This window comes from Ranitomeya variabilis, chromosome 4 (genome assembly GCF_051348905.1).
Source record: "Ranitomeya variabilis isolate aRanVar5 chromosome 4, aRanVar5.hap1, whole genome shotgun sequence".
Taxonomy (NCBI): domain Eukaryota; kingdom Metazoa; phylum Chordata; class Amphibia; order Anura; family Dendrobatidae; genus Ranitomeya; species Ranitomeya variabilis.
The window spans coordinates 687,748,654-687,771,225 of NC_135235.1; the positions used below are offsets into that span (position 1 = coordinate 687,748,654).

Below are 22,572 nucleotides of genomic sequence, written 5' to 3' on the forward strand. Positions count from 1 at the left end.
CACGTGGGCAAAGCGGAGGTTCAGTATTTAGGACATTGGGTGGGAAGTGGGAAACAGCGACCAAAACCAGCCAAGATTGAGGCCATAGCCAAATGGCCCACCCCACGCACTAAAACCCAGGTCATGGCGTTTCTAGGGACAGAGGGGTATTACATTATTGTATTGTGTCTCACAACCCTAAACAGTTATTCAACACCTTCAATTCTCTCCTCCGTCCCCCAGCACCTCCTCCCTCCCCACTCATCTCAGCTGAAGACTTTGCCTCATTTTTCAAGCAGAAGATTGATAACATCAGACACAGTTTTGGTCAACAACCCCCAGAGCCCTTCCTCCCGACTTCCCAGCCCTCCACCTCCAAAACCATTGGAGGGTCCACCATTACAGAAGATTGACTCTCCACTCTACTCTTAAGATCACATCTCACCACCTGTGCACTTGACCCGAGCCCATCCCACTTCATCCCAAACCTCACCAGTCTTGATCCCAACCCTAACCCATCTCTTCAACCTATCAGTAACAACTGGTGTTTTCCCCTCAAGCATTAAACATGCCTCCATCACACCTATCCTCAAAAAGCCCTCTCTTGACCCATCCTCTGTATCTAGCTATCGCCCTATATCACTTCTCCCCTATGCCTCCAAGCTACTGGAACAACACGTCTACCTTGAACTGTCCTCCCATCTCTCTTCTTGCTCCCTCTTCGACCGCTTACAATCTGGCTTCCGGTCACATCACTCCACTGAAACTGCCCTAACTAAGGTCACCAATGACCTCTTAACCGCCAAGAGCAAGCAACACTACTCTGTCCTCCTCCTCCTGGACCTGTCAGCTGCCTTTGACACAGTGGACCATTCCCTATTATTACAGACCCTCTCATCCCTTGGCATCACAGACTTGGCCCTATCCTGGATCTCATCATACCTAACAGACCAGACATTCAGCGTCTCCCACTCACACACCAACTCCTCACCTCACCCCCTATCTGTCGGAGTCCCACAAGGTTCAGTCCTAGGGCCCCTGCTCTTCTCCATTTACACCTTTGGCCTGGGACAGCTCATAGAATCTCATGGCTTTCAGTATCATCTCTATGCTGATGACACACAGATCTATATCTCTGGACCAGATATCACCTCCCTATTAACCAGAATCCCTCAATGTCTGTCCACTATTTCATCCTTCTTCTCTGCTAGATTTCTGAAACTTAACATGGACAAAACAGAATTCATCATCTTTCCCCCAGCTCACGTGACCCCCCAACAAATCTATCCATTACAGTAAATGGCTGCCCACTCTCCCCAGTCCCACAAGCTTACTGTCTCGGGGTAATCCTCGACACTGATCTCCTTCAAACCACATATCCAAGCCCTTTCCACTTCCTGCCGACTTCAACTCAAAAATATTTCAAATCCGTTCATTCCTCAACCAAGAATCTGCAAAAACCCTAGTCCATGCCCTCATCATCTCTCCCCTTGACTACTGCAACCTCCTGCTCTGTGGCCTCCCCTCTAACACTCTCGCACCCATCCAATCTAGTCTAAACTCTGCTGCCCGACTAATCCACCTGTCCCCCCGCTATTTCCCAGCTTCTCCCTTCTGTCAATCCCTTCACTGGCTCCCCATTGCCGAGACTCCAGTACAAAACCCTAACCATGACGTACAAAGCCATCCACAACCTGTCTCCTCCATATATCTGTGACCTCGTCTCCCGGTACTTACCTACATGCAACCTCCGATCCTCACAAGATCTCCTTCTCTACTCCCCTCTTATCTCCTCTTCCCACAATCGCATACAAGATTTCTCTCGCGCATCACCCCTACTCTGGAACCCTCTACCACAACACATCAGACTCTCGCCTACCATCAAAACCTTCAAAAAGAGCCTGAAGACCTACCTCTTCCGACAAGCCCATAACCTGCAGTAACCACCGATCGACCAAACCGCTGCATGACCAGCGCCTACTGTATTCTCACCCATCCCTTATAGATTGTGAGCCTTCGCGGGCAGGGTCCTCTCTCCTCCTGTACCAGTTATGACTTGTATTGTTTAAATTTATTGTACTTGTTATTATGTATACCCCTCCTTACATGTAAAGCACCATGGAATAAATGGCGCTATAACAATAAATAATATTACAGGAAATTCTTCCCCAATTACAGCAGCGTAGCCAAGCCCCTCACTGATCTGACCCGTAAGAACCAACCCCATCAGGTAACCTGGACCCGAGTGTGAGGAAGCCCTCCCCCAGCTAAAGGACGCCCTCACCAATACCCCTGTATTGGCCGCACCCGATCCAACTAAACATTTCCTTGTTCACACAGACGCTTCTGTTTGGATTGGGGGCAGTACTGAGCCAAGTCAGGCCGGACGGCCAAGAACACCCGGTAGCTTACCTGAGTCGGAAACTACTGCCCCGTGAAGTAAGCTATGCGGCCATCGAGAAGGAGTGCCTGGCAGTAGTATGGACACTCAAAAAGTTACAACCATATTTGTATGGACGACAGTTTTCCCTCCTAACGGACCATAATCCCCTAGTGTGGCTTAATCGGGTCTCCGGAGACAATGCCAGATTACTGCGGTGGAGTTTAGCCCTACAACCTCTGGACTTCACCATCCACTACAGGCCCAGCAAACAAAACGGTAACGCCGATGGACTAAGTCAACAAACAGAACTTGTACCAACCCCATAAACTTCGGTCATCCCCAAACCGATCCGTTAAGGATGTGTATGCCGATCGCGTCGCTGAAAAGGGGAGCCATGTTACAGAACCCCCCCAGCACCAAGAATATGTTATGCAGTTATATGTATGTATAATAGGTTCCATGTGAGTCCCTAATGCATTAGCCCACAGGCTGCGCCCCTGGGCAGAGGGGACAAGATATCCCCCTTCTGACCTTCCCACCTTTGTAATTCCCACAGTAAATATCGGCAGGCTCTGGCCACCTGCGGCTATTGTAATGTATGTCTGGCCTGCCGCTTTTGAATTGGCCTGCCCTCTGTATCTGTTGTGATATATATTCTGTGTCCTGTGAGTAAAGAGTTGTCACACTGGAAATACATGGAGAAGCAGTGATATTTTATATGCGCCCATGTAATGAAGCCATTCCAGTCAGCATCCTTCATTCAGAATCCAGCCAAAGCAGAGTGGACCTCCTAAAACACGGGGTGGTACTGAAAGAGGTACTCCAGCACAGCAGACCCCGTTACAGAGAGTCTCCAGGTTCTTTGGATGTAAATCTGTATATGGAGGTATATGTTACAGAGCCGCATATATCTTTTTATTGTTTACAACTGTCCTTCAAGCCAGCATCCAGAGGTAAAGGGGAAGAATGGCAATGAGATGAACTCGCATTATTAATTTAATCCATTTGCATAGTTTTTCCTCCTCTGTTTTGCAAGCCAAAAAGCTAGCTGGCCTGGACAATATGTAAGCAACATATCAGCAAACATCATTATTCAATTATCCTGTGTATCTAGTTATCCAGGATAGCAGTGTGACGGGGCCAGGGCTGTAGTCATGGCTAACGGTGGCTGCTCTGGCACACCCTGGCTCCCGTCAACATAAACACAATGTCCCATCTGCTGTGTGCAACGTAATTCACTCACTTGTAATTCCAGGTCCTCTCCAGACTGCCTGATCTCCGTTTCTCCCAGCATCACGCAATGATAGTCAGAGTCCAGGTTCATTTTTAGGAAAACAACTTTACTCAGTTCATCCAGTTCAGTCACAGACACTGTAGTTTTCTTCACAAAATATAACCATTCTTTTCTATGTGCTGTTCCTTGCTCTTTCAGGAATACCACGTTCCCGTACTGCACTATCCAGTACCGCAGCTTTCCGACTGGCCAGACTAACCTGCTTCAGGAGTTCCCCGCCCACTTCCCCTTATGAGGGCAAAGTTGAAGGATGGCACTTCCAATCATTTCCAGGCCATAGGCATTGGATGTTAAGGGTTGTTCCTATGAGTTTAGCTGCTACCATTCTTGTGCTGCCCTCATACTCCTCCTCCACTTTGTGACTATCAGCCACCCGGCCCTGGACCACTGGGCTCTTCTGCTTTAACATTCCCTGGACACGTCTGCATGGTCCTTGCTCCCAGCTCTCACTAAAGGCCCCGTCTCACATAGCGAGATCGCTAGCGAGATCGCTGCTGAGTCACAAGTTTTGTGACGCAACTGCGACCTCCATAGCGATCTCGCTATGTGTGACACGTACCAGCGATCAGGCCCCTGCTGCGAGATCGCTGGTCGTGTCGGAATGGCCTGGACCTTTTTTTGGTCGTTGAGGCCCCGCTGACATCGCTGAATCGGTGTGTGTGACACCGATCCAGCGATGTCTTCACTGGTAACCAGGGTAAACATCGGGTTACTAAGCGCTGGGCCGCGCTTAGTAACCCGATGTTTACCCTGGTTACCAGCGTAAATGTAAAAAAAAACAAACAATACATACTCGCCTTCTGATGTCCGTCAGGTCCCTTGCCGTCTGCTTCCTGCTCTGACTGACTGCCGGCCGTACAGTGAGAAGTGAGAGCACAGCAGTGACGTCACCGCTGCGCTCTGCTCTCAGTGTACGGCCGGATCTCAGGCAGAGCAGGAAGCAGACGGCAAGGGACCTGGACACTGAAAGGCGAGTATGTACTGTTTGTTTTTTTTGGTAACCAGGGTAAACATCGGGTTACTAAGCGCGGCCCTGCGCTTAGTAACCCGATGTTTACCCTGGTTACCCGGGTGCTGCAGGGGGACTTCGGCATCGTTGAAGACAGTTTCAACGATGCCGAAGTCGTTCCCCTGATCGTTGGTCGCTGGAGAGAGCTGTCTGTGTGACAGCTCCCCAGCGACCACACAGCGACTTACCAACGATCACGGCCAGGTCGTATCGCTGGTCGTGATCGTTGGTAAATCGCTTAGTGAGACGGGGCCTTAACTCCAGGAAGTTTCTCAGCTAACCCGTTCCTGGCCCCTCCCAATTAGACGTATCTTATTAGTTCAACTAATCCCTATCCTAATCTACTGTGCCCCCTGCTGGTCTAAGTCCTATACAGTTCCTATATCTCTACAACACATGGACATCTGTCATGGTTCTCAATGGCAAGAGAACGTAGTAAAGCATACAAAAGGACTAGCTCTTGGAAGATGGGAACTCGAGCTGACCGTGAGCTAAACCTACCGCACAACTAACAGTGGCCGGGTAGCGTGCCTACGTTTTATCCCTAGACGCCCAGCGCCAGCCGGAGAACTGACTGACCCTAGCAGAGGAAAATACAGACCTGGCTTACCTCTAGAGAAATTTTCCCCAAAAGGCAGACAGTAGCCCCCACATATATTGGCGGTGATTTTAGAGGAAATTGACATACGAAGTATGAAGATAGGTTTAGCAAATTGAGGTCCGCTTACTAGATAGTAGGAAGACAGAAAAGGGAACTTCACGGTCAGCTGAAAACCCTTTCAAAATACCATCCTGAAATTACTTTAAGACTCTAATATCAACTCATGACACCAGAGTGGCAATTTCAGCTCACAAGAGCTTCCAGCCTCAGAAATATTCAATCACAGAGAACTGGAACAAAAATGCAAAACAAACTTAGGACTACAAGTCCAACTTAGCTGATAGTAGTCTAGGAGCAGGAACATGCAACAGAAAGGCTTCTGGTAACATTGTTGGCCGGCATAGAAATGACTGAGGAGCAAGGCTAAATAGAAAACTCCCACATCCTGATGGAAACAGGTGAACAGAGGAGATGAAGCACACAAGTGCAGTACCACCAGAAACCACCGGGGGAGCCCAGAAACCAAATTCACAACAGTACCCCCCCCTCAAGGAGGGGGCACCGAACCCTCACCAGAACCACCAGGGCGATCAGGATGAGCCCTATGAAAGGCACGGACCAAATCGGAGGCATGAACATCAGAGGCTGTCACCCAAGAATTATCCTCCTGACCGTAGCCCTTCCACTTGACCAGATACTGAAGTCTCCGTCTGGAAACACGGGAGTCCAAGATCTTCTCGACAACGTACTCCAACTCACCCTCAACCAACACCGGAGCAGGAGGCTCAACGGAAGGCACAACCGGTACCTCATACCTGCGCAACAATGACCGATGGAAGACATTATGAATAGAAAAAGATGCAGGGAGGTCCAAACGAAAGGACACAGGGTTAAGAATCTCCAATATCTTGTACGGGCCGATGAACCGAGGCTTAAACTTAGGAGAAGAAACCTTCATAGGGACAAAACGAGAAGATAACCACACCAAGTCCCCAACACAAAGACGAGGACCAACACGACGACGGCGGTTGGCAAAATGCTGAGTCTTCTCCTGTGACAACTTCAAATTGTCCACCACATGCCCCCAAATCTGATGCAACCTCTCCACCACAGCATCCACTCCAGGACAATCCGAAGACTCCACCTAACCGGAAGAGAAACGAGGATGAAACCCCGAATTACAGAAGAAAGGAGAAACCAAGGTGGCAGAACTAGCCCGATTATTGAGGGCAAACTCCGCCAAGGGCAAAAAGGCAACCCAATCATCCTGATCCGCAGACACAAAACACCTCAAATAAGTCTCCAAGGTCTGATTAGTTCGCTCGGTCTGGCCATTAGTCTGAGGGTGGAAAGCAGACGAAAAAGACAAATCAATGCCCATCCTAGCACAGAACGCTCGCCAAAATCTAGACACGAATTGGGTTCCCCTGTCAGAAACGATATTCTCCGGAATACCATGCAAGCGCACCACATTTTGAAAAAACAGAGGAACCAGCTCGGATGAGGAAGGCAATTTAGGCAAGGGAACCAAATGGACCATCTTAGAGAAACGGTCACACACCACCCAGATGACAGACATCTTCTGAGAAACAGGGAGATCAGAAATAAAATCCATGGAGGTGTGAGTCCAAGGCCTCTTCGGAATAGGCAAGGATAACAACAATCCACTAGCCCGAGAACAACAAGGCTTGGCCCGAGCACAAACATCACAAGACTGCACAAAACCTCGCACATCTCGCGACAGGGAAGGCCACCAGAAGGACCTAGCCACCAAATCCCTGGTACCAAAGATTCCAGGATGACCTGCTAACGCAGAAGAATGGACCTCCGAGATGACTCTACTGGTCCAATCATCAGGAACAAACAATCTACCAGGCGGGCAACGATCAGGTCTATCCGCCTGAAACTCCTGCAAGACCCGTCGCAAGTCTGGGGAAACAGCAGATAATATCACTCCATCCTTAAGGATACCTGTAGGTTCAGAATTACCAGGGGAATCAGGCTCAAAACTCCTAGAAAGGGCATCCGCCTTCACATTTTTAGAACCCGGTAGGTAAGAAACCACAAAATTAAACCGAGAGAAAAATAACGACCAGCGCGCCTGTCTAGGATTCAGGCGCCTGGCGGACTCAAGATAAATCAAATTCTTGTGGTCGGTCAATACCACCACCTGATGTCTAGCCCCCTCAAGCCAATGACGCCACTCCTCAAAAGCCCACTTCATAGCCAAGAGCTCCCGATTACCAATATCATAATTTCGCTCAGCGGGCGAAAACTTACGAGAAAAGAACGCACAAGGTCTCATCACGGAGCAGTCGGAAATTTTCTGCGACAAAACCGCCCCAGCTCCGATTTCTGAAGTGTCGACCTCAACCTGAAAAGGAAGAGTAACATCAGGCTGACGCAATACAGGGGCGGAAGAAAAGCGGAGCTTAAGCTCCCGAAAGGCCTCCACAGCAGCAGGGGACCACTCAGCAACATCAGCACCCTTCTTAGTCAAATCAGTCAACGGTTTAGCGACATCAGAAAAACCAGTTATAAATCGACGATAAAAATTAGCAAAGCCCAAAAACTTCTGAAGGCTCTTAAGAGAAGAGGGTTGCGTCCAATCACAAATAGCCTGAACCTTGACAGGGTCCATCTCAATGGAAGAGGGGGAAAAAATGTACCCCAAAAACGAAATCTTTTGAACCCCAAAAACGCACTTAGAACCCTTTACACACAAGGAATTAGAGCGCAAAACCTGAAAAACCCTCCTGACCTGTTGGACATGAGAGTCCCAGTCATCCGAAAAAATCAAAATATCATCCAGATACACAATCAAAAATTTATCCAAATATTCACGGAAAATGTCATGCATAAAGGACTGAAAGACTGAAGGGGCATTTGAAAGACCAAAAGGCATTACTAAATACTCAAAATGGCCCTCAGGCGTATTAAATGCGGTTTTCCACTCATCCCCCTGCTTAATTCGCACTAAATTATACGCCCCACGAAGATCAATCTTAGAGAACCACTTGGCCCCCTTTATCCGAGCAAACAAATCAGTAAGCAGTGGCAAAGGATACTGATATTTAACCGTGATTTTATTCAAAAGCCGATAATCAATACACGGCCTCAAAGAGCCATCTTTTTTAGATACAAAGAAAAAACCGGCTCCTAAGGGAGATGACGAAGGATGAATATGTCCCTTTTCCAAGGACTCCTTAATATATTCCCGCATAGCAGCATGTTCAGGCACAGATAGATTAAATAAACGACCCTTTGGAAACTTACTGCCCGGAATCAGATCTATAGCACAATCGCACTCTCTGTGCGGAGGTAGTGAACCAATTTTAGGCTCCTCAAAAACGTCACGATAATCAGATAAAAATTCCGGAATCTCAGAGGGAATAGATGACGAAATGGAAACCAAAGGTACGTCCCCATGAGTCCCCTGACATCCCCAGCTTAACACAGACATTGCTTTCCAGTCGAGGACTGGGTTATGAGATTGCAGCCATGGCAATCCAAGCACCAACACATCATGTAGATTATACAACACAAGGAAGCGAATAATCTCCTGGTGATCCGGATTAATACGCATAGTTACTTGTGTCCAGTATTGTGGTTTATTACTAGCCAATGGCATGGAGTCAATACCCTTCAGAGGTATAGGAACTTCCAGAGGCTCTAAATCAAACCCACAGCGTTTGGCAAAGGACCAATCCATAAGACTCAAAGCGGCGCCAGAGTCGACATAGGCGTCCGCGGTAATAGACGATAAAGAGCAAATCAGGGTCACAGATAGAATAAACTTAGACTGTAAAGTGCCAATTGAAACAGACTTATCAACCTTCTTAGTACGTTTAGAGCATGCTGATATAACATGAGTTGAATCACCACAATAGAAGCATAACCCATTTTTTCGCCTAAAATTCTGTCGTTCGCTTCTGGACAGAATTCTATCACATTGCATAATCTCTGGCGCCTTCTCAGTAGACACCGCCAAATGGTGCACAGGTTTGCGCTCCCGCAAACGCCGATCAATCTGAATAGCCATTGTCATGGACTCATTCAGACCTGTAGGCACAGGGAACCCCACCATAACATCCTTAATGGCATCAGAGAGACCCTCTCTGAAATTCGCCTCCAGGGCGCACTCATTCCACTGAGTAAGCACAGACCACTTACGAAATTTTTGGCAGTATATTTCAGCCTCATCTTGCCCTTGAGACACGGCCATTAAGGCTTTTTCAGCCTGAATCTCTAAATGAGGTTCCTCATAAAGCAACCCTAAAGCCAGGAAAAACGCATCCACACTGAGCAACGCAGGATCCCCTGGTGCCAAAGCAAATGCCCAATCCTGGGGGTCGCCCCGGAGCAAGGAAATTACAATCCTGACCTGCTGTGCAGGATCTCCAGCGGAGCGAGATCTCAGAGACAAAAATAATTTACAATTATGTTTGAAATTCTGGAAGCGAGATCTATCCCCGGAGAAAAATTCAGGTAAAGGAATTCTAGGTTCAGATATAGGAGCATGAATAACAAAATCCTGTAAACTTTGAACCTTCACAGCGAGATTATCCAAACCTGTAGCTAAACTCTGAGGATCCATATTAATCAGGTGAAATCAGAACCATTCAAGGATTAGAAGGAGAGAGAGACGAAGGCTGCAGCAAGCAGAGATGCTAGTGAATCAACTAATGAGCAAACTCAGGAAAAAAAATAAAAAATAAAAATTTCTCTGCAGACTTCTTTTCTCTCCTTTCTTCTGCCAATTATTTTAACCCTTGGCCGGCCAAACTGTCATGGTTCTCAATGGCAAGAGAACGTAGTAAAGCATACAAAAGGACTAGCTCTTGGAAGATGGGAACTCGAGCTGACCGTGAGCTAAACCTACCGCACAACTAACAGTGGCCGGGTAGCGTGCCTACGTTTTATCCCTAGACGCCCAGCGCCAGCCGGAGAACTGACTGACCCTAGCAGAGGAAAATACAGACCTGGCTTACCTCTAGAGAAATTTTCCCCAAAAGGCAGACAGTAGCCCCCACATATATTGGCGGTGATTTTAGAGGAAATTGACATACGAAGTATGAAGATAGGTTTAGCAAATTGAGGTCCGCTTACTAGATAGTAGGAAGACAGAAAAGGGAACTTCACGGTCAGCTGAAAACCCTTTCAAAATACCATCCTGAAATTACTTTAAGACTCTAATATCAACTCATGACACCAGAGTGGCAATTTCAGCTCACAAGAGCTTCCAGCCTCAGAAATATTCAATCACAGAGAACTGGAACAAAAATGCAAAACAAACTTAGGACTACAAGTCCAACTTAGCTGATAGTAGTCTAGGAGCAGGAACATGCAACAGAAAGGCTTCTGGTAACATTGTTGGCCGGCATAGAAATGACTGAGGAGCAAGGCTAAATAGAAAACTCCCACATCCTGATGGAAACAGGTGAACAGAGGAGATGAAGAACACAAGTGCAGTACCACCAGAAACCACCGGGGGAGCCCAGAAACCAAATTCACAACAGACATCAGTAAAATAGACAATATAACGATATCACAAGACGTGGGATGCCCGTTTCACCAGGAACATACACAAGGAGCATGTGGCATAAACTAGCCTCCGTGCACCTCTTACAACAGCACAAGTCAATATTACAGGTTTATATGAACAAAAATCTGTGTTTTCTTGCCCAAACAGAAAAACACAAATTCAAAAGTCAACATATATACAACAGTCAATGCCTCGTAGCTTACTGAAAATAGACATCTGGTTAAGATAAAATGCTGTGTCGTCACAACACCATTGTAGGCACCAAGTGGAGCACCTCATAAAAAAATTAGTAAAGTGTAGGCTTTGTTCATTTTTGAGAGTGAGCCTGTCAGAATTCTCCATTGACAAGCGAAAGCTCCTGTCTGTTATGACCCTTCCCGGCAGAACTAAAAACACTCTCAGACAAGACGCAAGCGGCAGGGCTGCACAATACCTCCAAGGTATAGAGGGACAGCTCATGCTAGGTGTCCAGCTTTGAGACCCAATAGTTGAAGGTCGCCGAGGAATTTGGGAGTACACTGGTTTAGTCAGCCAGGTATTGCTTTACTATCTTTAAAAACAATTCCCTCCATGTCAAAAATACCTGGTCATCAGGCCCTGGATGCTAGGATGGTGTAATGAAATTGGACCAGTCCTTTGACAGTGTACCCCAGCTGTGTGTCTCCGTCACCTCTCTTCCTTGGTTGGGCAAGGAAGCTTGTCCCCTGCTGCTAGCGTTGTTTGATGGGAATATTTTCAACATATTTTCCACAATGGCCTTCTGGTATAGCAGCATATTATAGTAATATTGAAGCAAGCATATTAAGTAAATATGTATAAATTACAGGTATACCATAATAGAGCTAATAAGTAGTCAATATGCATCAAAGGGTGTGGTCCGGTCACCCATCCATCCTGCTCATCTTGCATATATCGGGTATGTACTCACGCTGATTTGATACTTATCTTCTCCCTTGCTGACACTGTTCCATCATTTCTTCTAGTAGCTATGGGTATTCATTATAATGAGGCTTATTATTGCATCTAAGCAGGTTATGGGTTGGTGTCCTGGCCCGCTATTTATGGCCATTAGGAATGCATGTCTGTTCCTCTGTGTTGCATCACTGTATCTTATCTGATGGTTTTAATGTTCAATAAAAATTTATTTTTTATGGGACTTTATGGCTGCTTGGTTTTGTTTCTCCTTTTGATAGCAGCATTTTAGAAGACCTCTCTGCCTCAGGAAGGAGAGATGCAAAGTTCTCCTTCAAGCGTGGGTACTTGCACCAATCATAGAACCAGGCGTCGGGTGCTTAGATGACATATGCTTTATCATGCTAATGGTGTTTAGGCTCTTGATGGCTAGGTCTCAGAACTCTCTTTAAAAAAGTCCCAGACTGGGGAACTCCTAACTCTTTGATAGTGAAATTCATGAGTGTCAGTACTCTACAGAACGGTTGCAAGCCTTCTCCCTCTGGTCACCCCACTGCGTTTTTCTGCCTGTTTCGGTGCGGTCAATCTATTCCCCTCTGCTATCTTTGGTCAGTGACTTTGTCATCCACCACCTCGTCTTCAATCCGCTGCATCTTGGTCCTCCTGACTTGGTGACTTAACCTGACTTATTGACAACTGTGCCTCATCATCTTCCTCTTTAGACAAAATGTGGGTGCTCTAAGTTTTGTGCATCCTTAAACAGAGAGTCCTCTTGGAATATGCAGGTTGAGAGGGCACAATCAAGAAATTAAGTTGCAAAAAGCTTCTCGGAGTGTCCTAGTGTGGGATCACTAATCTCCTGGGACTCAAATTAGAAGGAGGATCAGCATGCTAGAAGCATTATCTGCTATCCAACCAACCACCTGTTCGCACAGTTCTGTCTTCAGAAGTGGTGTACCTTACCTTCCTGCAAAGTGGGACAAGAACCTATGTGATGTGGATGGGCATGGTTCTTGTGCTTCAGCAACAGGTGTTGTCACATCGGTCCCACCTCCTTGGCATTTACATGCACCATCATTAGCACCTTCACTTCCCTGTCCCTTCCCTCACGCGTTACAAATTTTCTAATTGCTAGGTCTCTGGAAACCAAGTTTATTTTTTATTTAAAAATGTTAAAAAAAATTGTCCCCTGCAGCAGTAAAAGCATTTTTTTTAGTTTAAGATCACCATAATGTAACACAAAACAGGTAAAAGTATATGGATGAACAAATTCAATCCAGAAAAAAATTGTCAACGCTTATTTGGAGTGTTAAATACCACAGAAATGCACCACAAAGCACATTATACTCTATGGATAACACTAGTCTATTTTTTCACCCCCTAAAAAAGAATGTGGTCAACTACCACTTCTATATATTTAGCAACGGACTGCAAAGCACTAAGCCCTATTTAGAGACTGTATTCAGCTAATCCCCTTGCTCATGCAACTGTCCCTCGCTAGGCTAAACGCAGAATGTATCTGATAACAACAAAGCACAAGATTAGCCCTTACAAGGACTGTTAATATGATGGTTCAGCATCAGCACAAGTATCAACACTACAGGACTCTGATTCATTATACTGTGCACATACAGGCCTGTACAACCACGCTCTTCCTTCAATAACTGTCAGAGCTATGCATTGACGTCAGTGTGCCAAGCACCTGTTCTTTTATAATACGTGATTATATAATACGGCCAGCCAATCACAGTAATGCCACTACCAAGATGGCTTCAGCATTACAGTGACTGGCAGGCAATCCCCTGCATGTTTATCGGCTGTGTAACAGACGCCAAACATGAGGAGCTGGGATTCAAACTTTATATCCGAGCAATGACTAATGCTCACCGTGTATTTCCAAACATTTAGATACTCAATAAATATCAGAGTATTAAAAACCACGTTCGCTCATCCCTACTGATTATCTTTTCTCATTTAATTATACGACTATCTGTTATGTTTTTGTGCAATTTGTCAATATATAGTGCCTCCCAGTCGGAGTTATTTTTGATGGTCAACAAAATACGATTTTCTTGTAATTTCTTTTTCACACTCTACTGTAGGTAAGATAATGTTTTCTCTCTGTGTAGGACAAACCCTTCTAACTGGAAAAGGAAAGATTAATCCAGCTTCTACTCTACAAATCCAAGACAGGTTTAAAATGATTAATTCTTAATTTTTTCAAAGTTAAAATAAAGTCATATCATAAAGTCTTTTTATTTCTTGGTTGAAACATGTAGGAAAAATGCATTTAAAAATCATAGAGAACACAGGGAAAAGACTAATAGAATACCAAATGCATTTCGAAAGGAAGTGTGTTCTTAAAGGGACTGTCACCCCCTCCAGCCGTTAGAAACTAAAAGAGCCACCTTGTGCAGCAGTAATGCTGCATTCTGACAAGGTGGCTCTTTTAGTTATTGGTGCAGTCAAAGCAGAAATAAAGCGTTTTATAATTTCGCAAAAATACCTGTCTTTAGCCCTGGAGGCAGGTCTTAACCCCCCCTGCTGCACACGCCACACTGCCGTCACTCAAAGCTTCTTCGGCGCCGGGCGCCTCCCCCTCCGCACTGTTTTCAAATCAAATCCGGCGCCTGCGCTGTTTTGTTCTGCCTGGGGCAGGTGCAGTGAGTGCTGCCCGTCTGACCTCAGATGCAGTCTCGCAGACTGCGCCTGTGCGGCAACCCAGCTTGTGAATCCCAGCCCCGCACTGACTGCATCTGAGGTCAGACGGTCAGCGCTCACTGCGCCTGCCCCAGGCAGAGCAAAACAGCGCAGGCGCCGGATTTGATTTGAAAACAGCGTGGAGGGGGCGGCGCCCGGCGCCGAAGAAGCCTTGAGTGACGGCAGTGTGGCGTGTGCAGCAGGGGGGTTAAGACCTGCCTCCAGGGCTAAAGACAGGTATTTTTGCGAAATTATAAAACGCTTTATTTCTGCTTTGACTGCACCAATAACTAAAAGAGCCACCTTGTCAGAATGCAGCATTACTGCTGCACAAGGTGGCTCTTTTAGTTTCTAACGGCTGGAGGGGGTGACAGAGTCCCTTTAAACTTGGTTCACTGTCTACACTTTTGTACATATCAAACAATAAGAGTAAGTCAGACAGCAGTGGTGGCCCTAGCTTCCTGTTGATGCTCAATACATCTGAAGGCAGGAACAGTGAAGCCAGTGCTGATTTTGAAACCTCACATGAACCCCGGGAACGTGAGTGCCAAGAACACCGGAATGACAGTGGTACGGAGAGGGAGTATTAATATTTTTATTTGAAATAGACCAAACATGAGGAATGATAGGGGGTTGTCCTACTAATGGGCAACCCCCTTAAGAAATACATTTTTTTGTGAAAACATTTCCTACATTATGAACATGAAAAAGGCTTCTCCCCTGTGTGAATTCTTTGGTGACTAAGAACATATGATTTCCTTACAAAACATTTCCCACATTCCGAACAGGAAAAAGGTTTCTCCCCTGTGTGAGTTCTTTGGTGAATAACAAAATTCCCTTTACAGTTAAAACATTTCCCACATTCTGAACAGGAAAAAGGTTTTTCCCCTGTGTGAATTCTCTGGTGCTTAACCAAATCTGATTTCTGTATAAAACATTTCTCACATTCTTTACATGAAAAAGGCTTCTCCCCTGTGTGAGTTCTTTGGTGTATAACAAGATCTGATTTCTGATTAAAATATTTCCCACATTCTGAACATGAAAAAGGCTTCTCCCCTGTGTGAGTTCTCTGATGCTTAACCAAATCTGATTTCACATTAAAACATTTCCCACATTCTGAACATGAAAATGGTTTCTCCCCTGTGTGGGTTCTTTGGTGTACAACAAGCTTGCATTTCTGTTTAAAACATTTCTCACATTCTGAACAGGAAAAAGGCTTCTCTCCTGTGTGAGTTCTCTGGTGCTTAACCAAATCCGATTTCTGTGTAAAACATTTCCCACATTCTGAACATGAAAAAGGCTTCTCTCCTGTGTGTGTTCTCTGGTGCTTAACCAAATCTGACTTCTGTATGAAACATTTCCCACATTCTGAACATGAAAAAGGTTTCTCCCCTGTGTGAGCTCTTTGGTGTATAACAAGATTGCATTTCTCTTTAAAACATTTCCCACATTCTAAACAGGAAAAAGGCTTCTCCCCTGTGTGAGTTCTCTGGTGACTAACAAGATGTGATTTGTATTTAAAACATTTTCCACACTTGGAACAAGAAAATCCTTTCTCCACTGCTTGAATTTTTGGATGTTTAAGAAAAGACTTTTCGATGGGAAAACTGTTTCCATATTCTGAACATGAAAACGGCTTCTTTGATTTAGGAGTATTTCGGTCTTTAATGCTTATTTTGTGACTTTGATTTTCCTTAGTTGTCACTAATGAATCAGAAAACAGGACCTGTTTCAAAGGACTAGATGAGAGATCTTTGCCGTGAAGGGATGATGTTATATCTGGAGCAATGGCATTAACTTCCATTGTATCCAGTGGGATCTCAAAATCATCCAATTTAAAAATTGAAGATGTCAGCTGTTCCTCTGATCTCTTGCTACAGTCATCTGCCAAGATATAAACCAATTATTATTTTTGAATAAAATATCTTTGAATGTCATTTAACATTTCTACTTAAACTGTCTGTAAAAATGGCAAGTTATGTAAAAATATTGAATTCTTCACTAAGACAATGACAGTTCATAGTCTAATAGAAACTCTCATAGGATGAACCAGTGGAGCGTGGTGTTCAACTGTTTGTTCATTCTGCCTCCTAAATATCGAATAAAAAGCCACAAAGAAACATTATGTTGACTAACATAATACCAATAAAAACTTCTATTCATCTAACAAAAAACAAGTCCCCACTCAGGTCCATCATCTGTCAATGGAAAAACAGAGGTTTACACATTATTAGTGGATCAAAGGCTCTTGAAAAGTAATATGGTTTCCATTAACAGATCAGCAATAACCACTCTCCTAAAGTCAAATTTCCACCTCGCTTCTGAGCCTTTCAGTGTGCCCAAACCAAATGTATTTGGTATTACTATAGTGAGAAGAATCCACTTAATTTATGGTGTGTGTATCTCCTGGAGCACAATCAAAGTAACAAGATTTAATTGGGTAAAAAATGGCATATTTGCAATTTTTTTCTCCCACATAAACTGGGTGCAAATTTCCGGAATGTGCCTGTGGAATCAAAAATAGTCACTACTCCAATAGATTAGTTCTCTGAGGGTTATAATTTCCCAAATGGAGTAATTTTATTGGGATTTGTACAGCTCCGATTTTCTGAAATTTTGACATACTAGGGCTTCTGTAGTTGGTGTGTCACATCTCTTCTGGGATCAGCTCCTATGATTTCGCCAGGCGTTTCCTTATTCATATGGCAGGTGGGGCTTGCAATGGAGTAGGCATTGGAACCAGAAGCTCTGGACGACATACTCGATTCCGCGATTCCACCACTAAGATTAGGGTGCCTAGGACAAGTAGTACCATCCAGTCTGGCAGTATGGGTGTATGTGCTGTCCAGCTGAACAAATATGCTCCATGATTCAGCCAATTGGATAGCACCATATTCTACGAAAGCTCAAAGCATATTGAAGGAAGCTTCCAGATACAGCCTTGTTCTCCCCTGGTTCAGTCTTCTATGCTCAGTTCACGGCTTGTGTATTTCCTGCTGTGATCCCAGCCTGTTTGCTGACTACTCTTACATCTTCTGATTTAGCATTTTCTCTGCCTTACTGGTTCTGATCCGGCAACCTATTGTTCTTCCCATTTAACACCACCGAACAGCAGGCAACACTGTGGCCCAAGCCAGGGGGGGTCTCTATGTAAGTCCAGATCCATGTAGAGGTGTTAAAGGGTGATGAGCAAGACAATCCCTGGGATCAGGAAAATGGAGTAGATAGCGCCAAGCCTGTTTGTGGTGGCCATCTTTTGAGCTGCTCCCTGTGTATGCAAGCTGCTCCAGTAAGATCTGGATTCAAATATCTAAATGGCGCTCGTTCCCTTCTCAACTCTGAAATGTGCCCAGACAGTAATGTACAACTGTATATAGGGTATTGTCAGATACAAGAGAAGTTGTAAAATAATTTGTGAGGTCCATCTCTTTGCTATTATTCTTTGTGAAAGTGAAAAAAATGAAATGGGGCTTATATTTTGTGAAGAATTCTAAAATTATCACCAGGTAAAGGGACACCCTTCAGATTTGAAAAATGGGCACTGATTAGGAATACAAAACTGGCTGCAGGATCTGGTTATCAGAGTATTTTGGAAACTAACTACTGTAGTTAAAAACTGTGACTATAGACAATAACACATCTTCCAGAAGTGAAACTCAACAATCTTCATCAGTAAAAATGAGTAACTAGTGGTGAAACCTCTCTGGAGTAGTGGGGCTTGTTGATTCTTGGTAATTTAAAGTATCTTAAGGACCAATATTTTCTGTCAGATGAGTTTCAAGAAGAAATATTAGATAGTCAAAGATAAGAGTAGAGAAGGTATTAGTGCTCCCCATTTCAGGAGAGATTGTGCAATAATCTGAATTCCTTAGGATTGAAAACAGAATGTAATTTATGACGTGGAGTGAATTCATGAAACCAGGGCTCGAGCCATGCCAACATCTTCTGCAGGCATAAATAAATGTATATTACAGTCATCAGCCATGCACAGCTTAGAAATATATCATGAGACAAGTGTAATGTTTTTTTATGTAGTTTATCACAACCCTCCTTGAAGTTAGTTGGTTTTTAAAGAAATTGAAAAGACAGGATAAAGGGAAACTCTGATATTATTGTACAGAAATTCAGACTTGGCCCTGACTGCACATTTAACTCCATAATGATCGCCGATAAGCCTTTTAATGGTGGCAGTTAAATACTCAAGCTCTTACCAGTAGAAGTGTTTTTCAGGAGCCCAAGACAGCACCAACAAGAGGGGATCCGTCCCTTCGGGGACAGGAAACCTTCAGACATAAAAGGGTGGTACCTCTCTCCCGCATCAGTTGGATTACAGAGCATGAGAGGACCTCCTTGGTTAGTAGCACATAAATAACTTTTATAGTTCACCCATGTGAGTAACTTAAGGCTCCAAAGAAACAAAAAGGTGTTAGGCCATACAAGAAAGCAAGGGAGGGAATATAAAGATTAAATAGGTTCAAAGGGGGCTTCAGTTAAAGCTATAAGTACCAGGTTTAGATCCCACGGAGCTAGTTTTTGTTTGACAATGGGTCTTGACCTAGCCGCTGCCTTGATGAATCTAGCAACTCAGTAATTGCTAGCTAAATTACAATTGTATAGTGCTCCTAGAGCAGACACTTGAACTCTAAGAGTGCTTGTAGCTAGTCCCATCTCTAAACCCCTTTGCAGGAATTCCAAAATCTTACTAATACAGGCTTTTTGACTAGCCCTCAATCCTGAGACTGTCAAAAAAAATTTCCAGAGTCTAACAAATATTTGTTGTAGAAGCCTTCCTGCTTTTTAGCAAGGTATTAACAAGTTCCTGAGAAAACCCCTCTCTATCAGTAACGCCCTTTCAAATTCCACGCCGCCAGATGTAAATTGGACACTCATGGATGGAGAATCGAACCTTGGGAAAGGAGGTCTGGAAGCTCCGGAAGAATCCAGGGTTGAGAAACGGACATCTTTCTCAGCCAGGGGAACCATGGTCTCTTGGGCCAGAATGGTGCTATTAAGATTATCCAAGCTTTGTCTTCCCGTATCTTCCTCAAAACTATCGGGATTAAGTTCAATGGGGGAAAGGCATAGCCTAGATTGAAATGCCATGGAATTAGGAGGGCGTCCACTGCATACGGGTTTTCTTTGGGATCTAAGGAGTAGAATCGATGTATCTTTCTGATTTCTTTGTTGGCGAAGAGGTCTTTGTCTGGGTACCCCCATAAAAGCCTGATCTGATTGAAGACAGCCTGATTCAGACCCAATCTCCTTGTCTGAGTCTGTTGCGACTTAAGTAATCAGCCATCATGTTGTGTTTTCCTTTTATGTGAAGAGATGTGAATGACAGTAGATGAACCTCGGCTATCTGAAAGATACGATCCACCACTTCCATTAATGATCTGGAACGAGTTCCCCCTTGATGGTTAATGTAGGCTACAGTTACCTGGTTGTCTGAAAATAGCCTGAGGTATTGGCCCTGTAGGGACATAAGGAAATGACTAAGAGCTTGCTCTAACGCTAATAACTCTTTAAGGTTGGACGATAAGGTTTGTTCGGATTGTGTCCAAATCCCCTGGACCCACAAATCACCCATGTGCGCTCCCCAACCCCTGGGGCTAGCATCCGTAGTTATCACTCGGGATATATGGTTTATCCAGGGAACCCCTGTCCGCAGGTTTGGTATGTGCAACCACCAATGTAGGGATTGTATAGAAGAGGTGGACAAGGAAATACTACTCACAAGGTGGCCCTCTAGACGACTAGCATTGCACTGTACATCCCACTGTATGGTTCTAGTGTGGTACTGGGCCCAAAGGACCACGGGATGCATGACGTGAGTGAGCCTAACAGTGACATTGCCCTCCTTAGTGTGACTGTCAGATTATTAATCACCCTGAGCATCTTCCGCCGAATATTGTCCACCTTTGTCCCTGGTAGGCGGCATTCCTGCAATCTGGAGTCTATGATGAGACACAAGAATTCCTGTACTCTTGTGGGTTGTAATCGTGACTTTTTAAAATTAATAATCCACCCCAATATTTGTAAGGCTGATATTACTCTCCCCAATTGGGCTGAGCAGTGTGATTCTGAGTGTCCTACAATCAATTAGTCATCCAGGTATGGAACCACTAGAACATCTTGTTCATGTAGATGCGCCATGATCTCTACCATTATTTTAGTGAAAACGCGGGGAGCAACCGCAACTCCAAAGGGGAGTGCTCTGAACTGGAAGTGTTCTACAGTGCCGCTCAGTGAAACTGCTACTCTTAAAAACTATTGGTGATCTGTGTGTATAGGGACATGATAATCGGCGTCTTTGAGATCTAAAGGCCCCGTCACACACAGCGACGCTGCAGCGATACAGACAACGATGCTGATCGCTGCAGCGTCGCTGTTTAGTCGCTGTGTGGTCGCTGGAGAGCTGTCACACAGACCGCTCTCCAGCGACCAACGATGCCGAGGTCCCCCCGGGTAACCAGGGTAAACATCGGGTTGCTAAGCGCAGGGCCGCGCTTAGTAACCCGATGTTTACCCTGGTTACCAGCGTAAAAGTAAAAAAAACAAACAGTACATACTCACCTTCGCGTCCCCCGGCGTCCGCTTCCCTGCACTGACTGAGCGCCGGCCCTAACAGCAGAGCGGTGACGTCACCGCTGTGCTGTACTTTCACTTTACGGCCGGATCTCAGTCAGTGCGGGAAGCAGACAGCAAGGGACCTGACGGACACCGGAATGTGAGTATGTACTGTTTGGTTTTTTTTACATTTACGATGGTAACCAGGGTAAACATCGGGTTACTAAGCGCGACCCTGCGCTTAGTAACCCGATGTTTACCCTGGTTACCAGTGAAGACATCGCTGAATCCGTGTCACACACACCGATTCAGCGATGTCAGCGGGACCTCAACGACCAAAAAAAGGTCCAGGCCATTCCGACACGACCAGCGATCTTGCAGCAGGGGCCTGGTCGCTGGTACGTGTCAAACATAGAGAGATCGCTACTGAGGTCGCTGTTGCGTCACAAAACTTGTGACTCAGCAGCGATCTCGCTAGCGATCTCGCTATGTGAGACGGGGTCTTAAGACTACCATGAAACGATTGTTAAACAGCAGCTTTATTGCTGTTTTAACAGACTCCATCTTGAACGAGTGGACCAGTAAGAATTTATTTAGACCTTTCAGGTTAGTAATAGTACGAAAGGAACCATCTGGCTTTTTAATCAAGAAGAGGGGGAAGTAAAACCCTTTACCTCTTTGTGCTTCAGGAACTTTAATGAATACACCCTTTTGTTGAAGTTCCTGGACCTCAGATTCTAGCGCCCGTTGTTCTGTAGGTGAAGAACGGATGGGCGTTAAAAGAAACTTAGTCTGAGGTATCCTCTTAAAATCTAATTTTAGCCCTGTCTTAATAATGCTTGGGACCCATGGGCTATTAGAAATGTTTAACCATGCCGGGTAGAAGGCCAAGAGACTGCCTCCCACCTGGTTCGGCAGTCATTGTGGTTTTCTATTGTCCCGGTAGGAGTTGAACATAAAACCTCTACCTTTCCTCCTATTGGCATCATATCTGGTTCTTTCTCTAGTAGACCTTGTACGATTGAACCACCTTCTATTAGTATCCCGTCAGCATGGAGGTCTTCCTAAGTAAGGAAACCGTTTTTTACTATCACCCACTTTTTCCAGTAGTTCATCCAGAACTGAGCCGAATAGATGTCCCCCTTCACATGGAATGCTGCACAGCTTTGATCTGGCCTGCATATCCCCTGGCCAACATTTCAGCCATATGGCTCTATGGGCAGCATTGGAAAGTGCCACTGACCTGGCTGCTAGTTTTACGTAATCTGCCGAAGCATCAGAAAAGTAAGCCGCTGCTCCCTGGATTATGGGAAGGAAAAGAGGATAAGATTTCATCTCTAGGAATCTTGTCTTTAAGTTGGTCCTCAAAGCGGTCTAGCCATATCATTAGAGATCGTGCTGCGATTGAAGGTCTGAGAGCTCCTGCTGTTTCCCAGGCTCCTTTAAGAAACACATCAGCCCTTCTATCTAGCGGGTCTTTTAAAGTCCCCAAATCTTCAAATGGTAGGGAGGCTTTTTTGGAAGCCTTAGCCACAGCCGCATCGAGTTTTGGGGCCTTATCCCATGCAGATGATGCCGCCTC

The 22,572-nt window shown here is 45.1% G+C and overlaps 1 protein-coding gene across 2 annotated transcripts in view; it reads right to left on the bottom strand.

Moving 5' to 3' along the window:
* Positions 1 to 15,004: 15,004 nt before the first annotated feature.
* LOC143767683 (uncharacterized) overlaps positions 15,005 to 22,572 on the bottom strand; it is a 46,539-nt gene continuing 38,971 nt past the window's right edge. For both annotated transcript variants that reach the window (XM_077256167.1, XM_077256166.1), the window contains exon 7: positions 15,005 to 16,307. In XM_077256167.1, the coding sequence (XP_077112282.1) occupies positions 15,118 to 16,307 (1,190 nt within the window). In that variant the 3' untranslated portion in view covers positions 15,005 to 15,117. The remainder of the gene's footprint in view (positions 16,308 to 22,572) is intronic.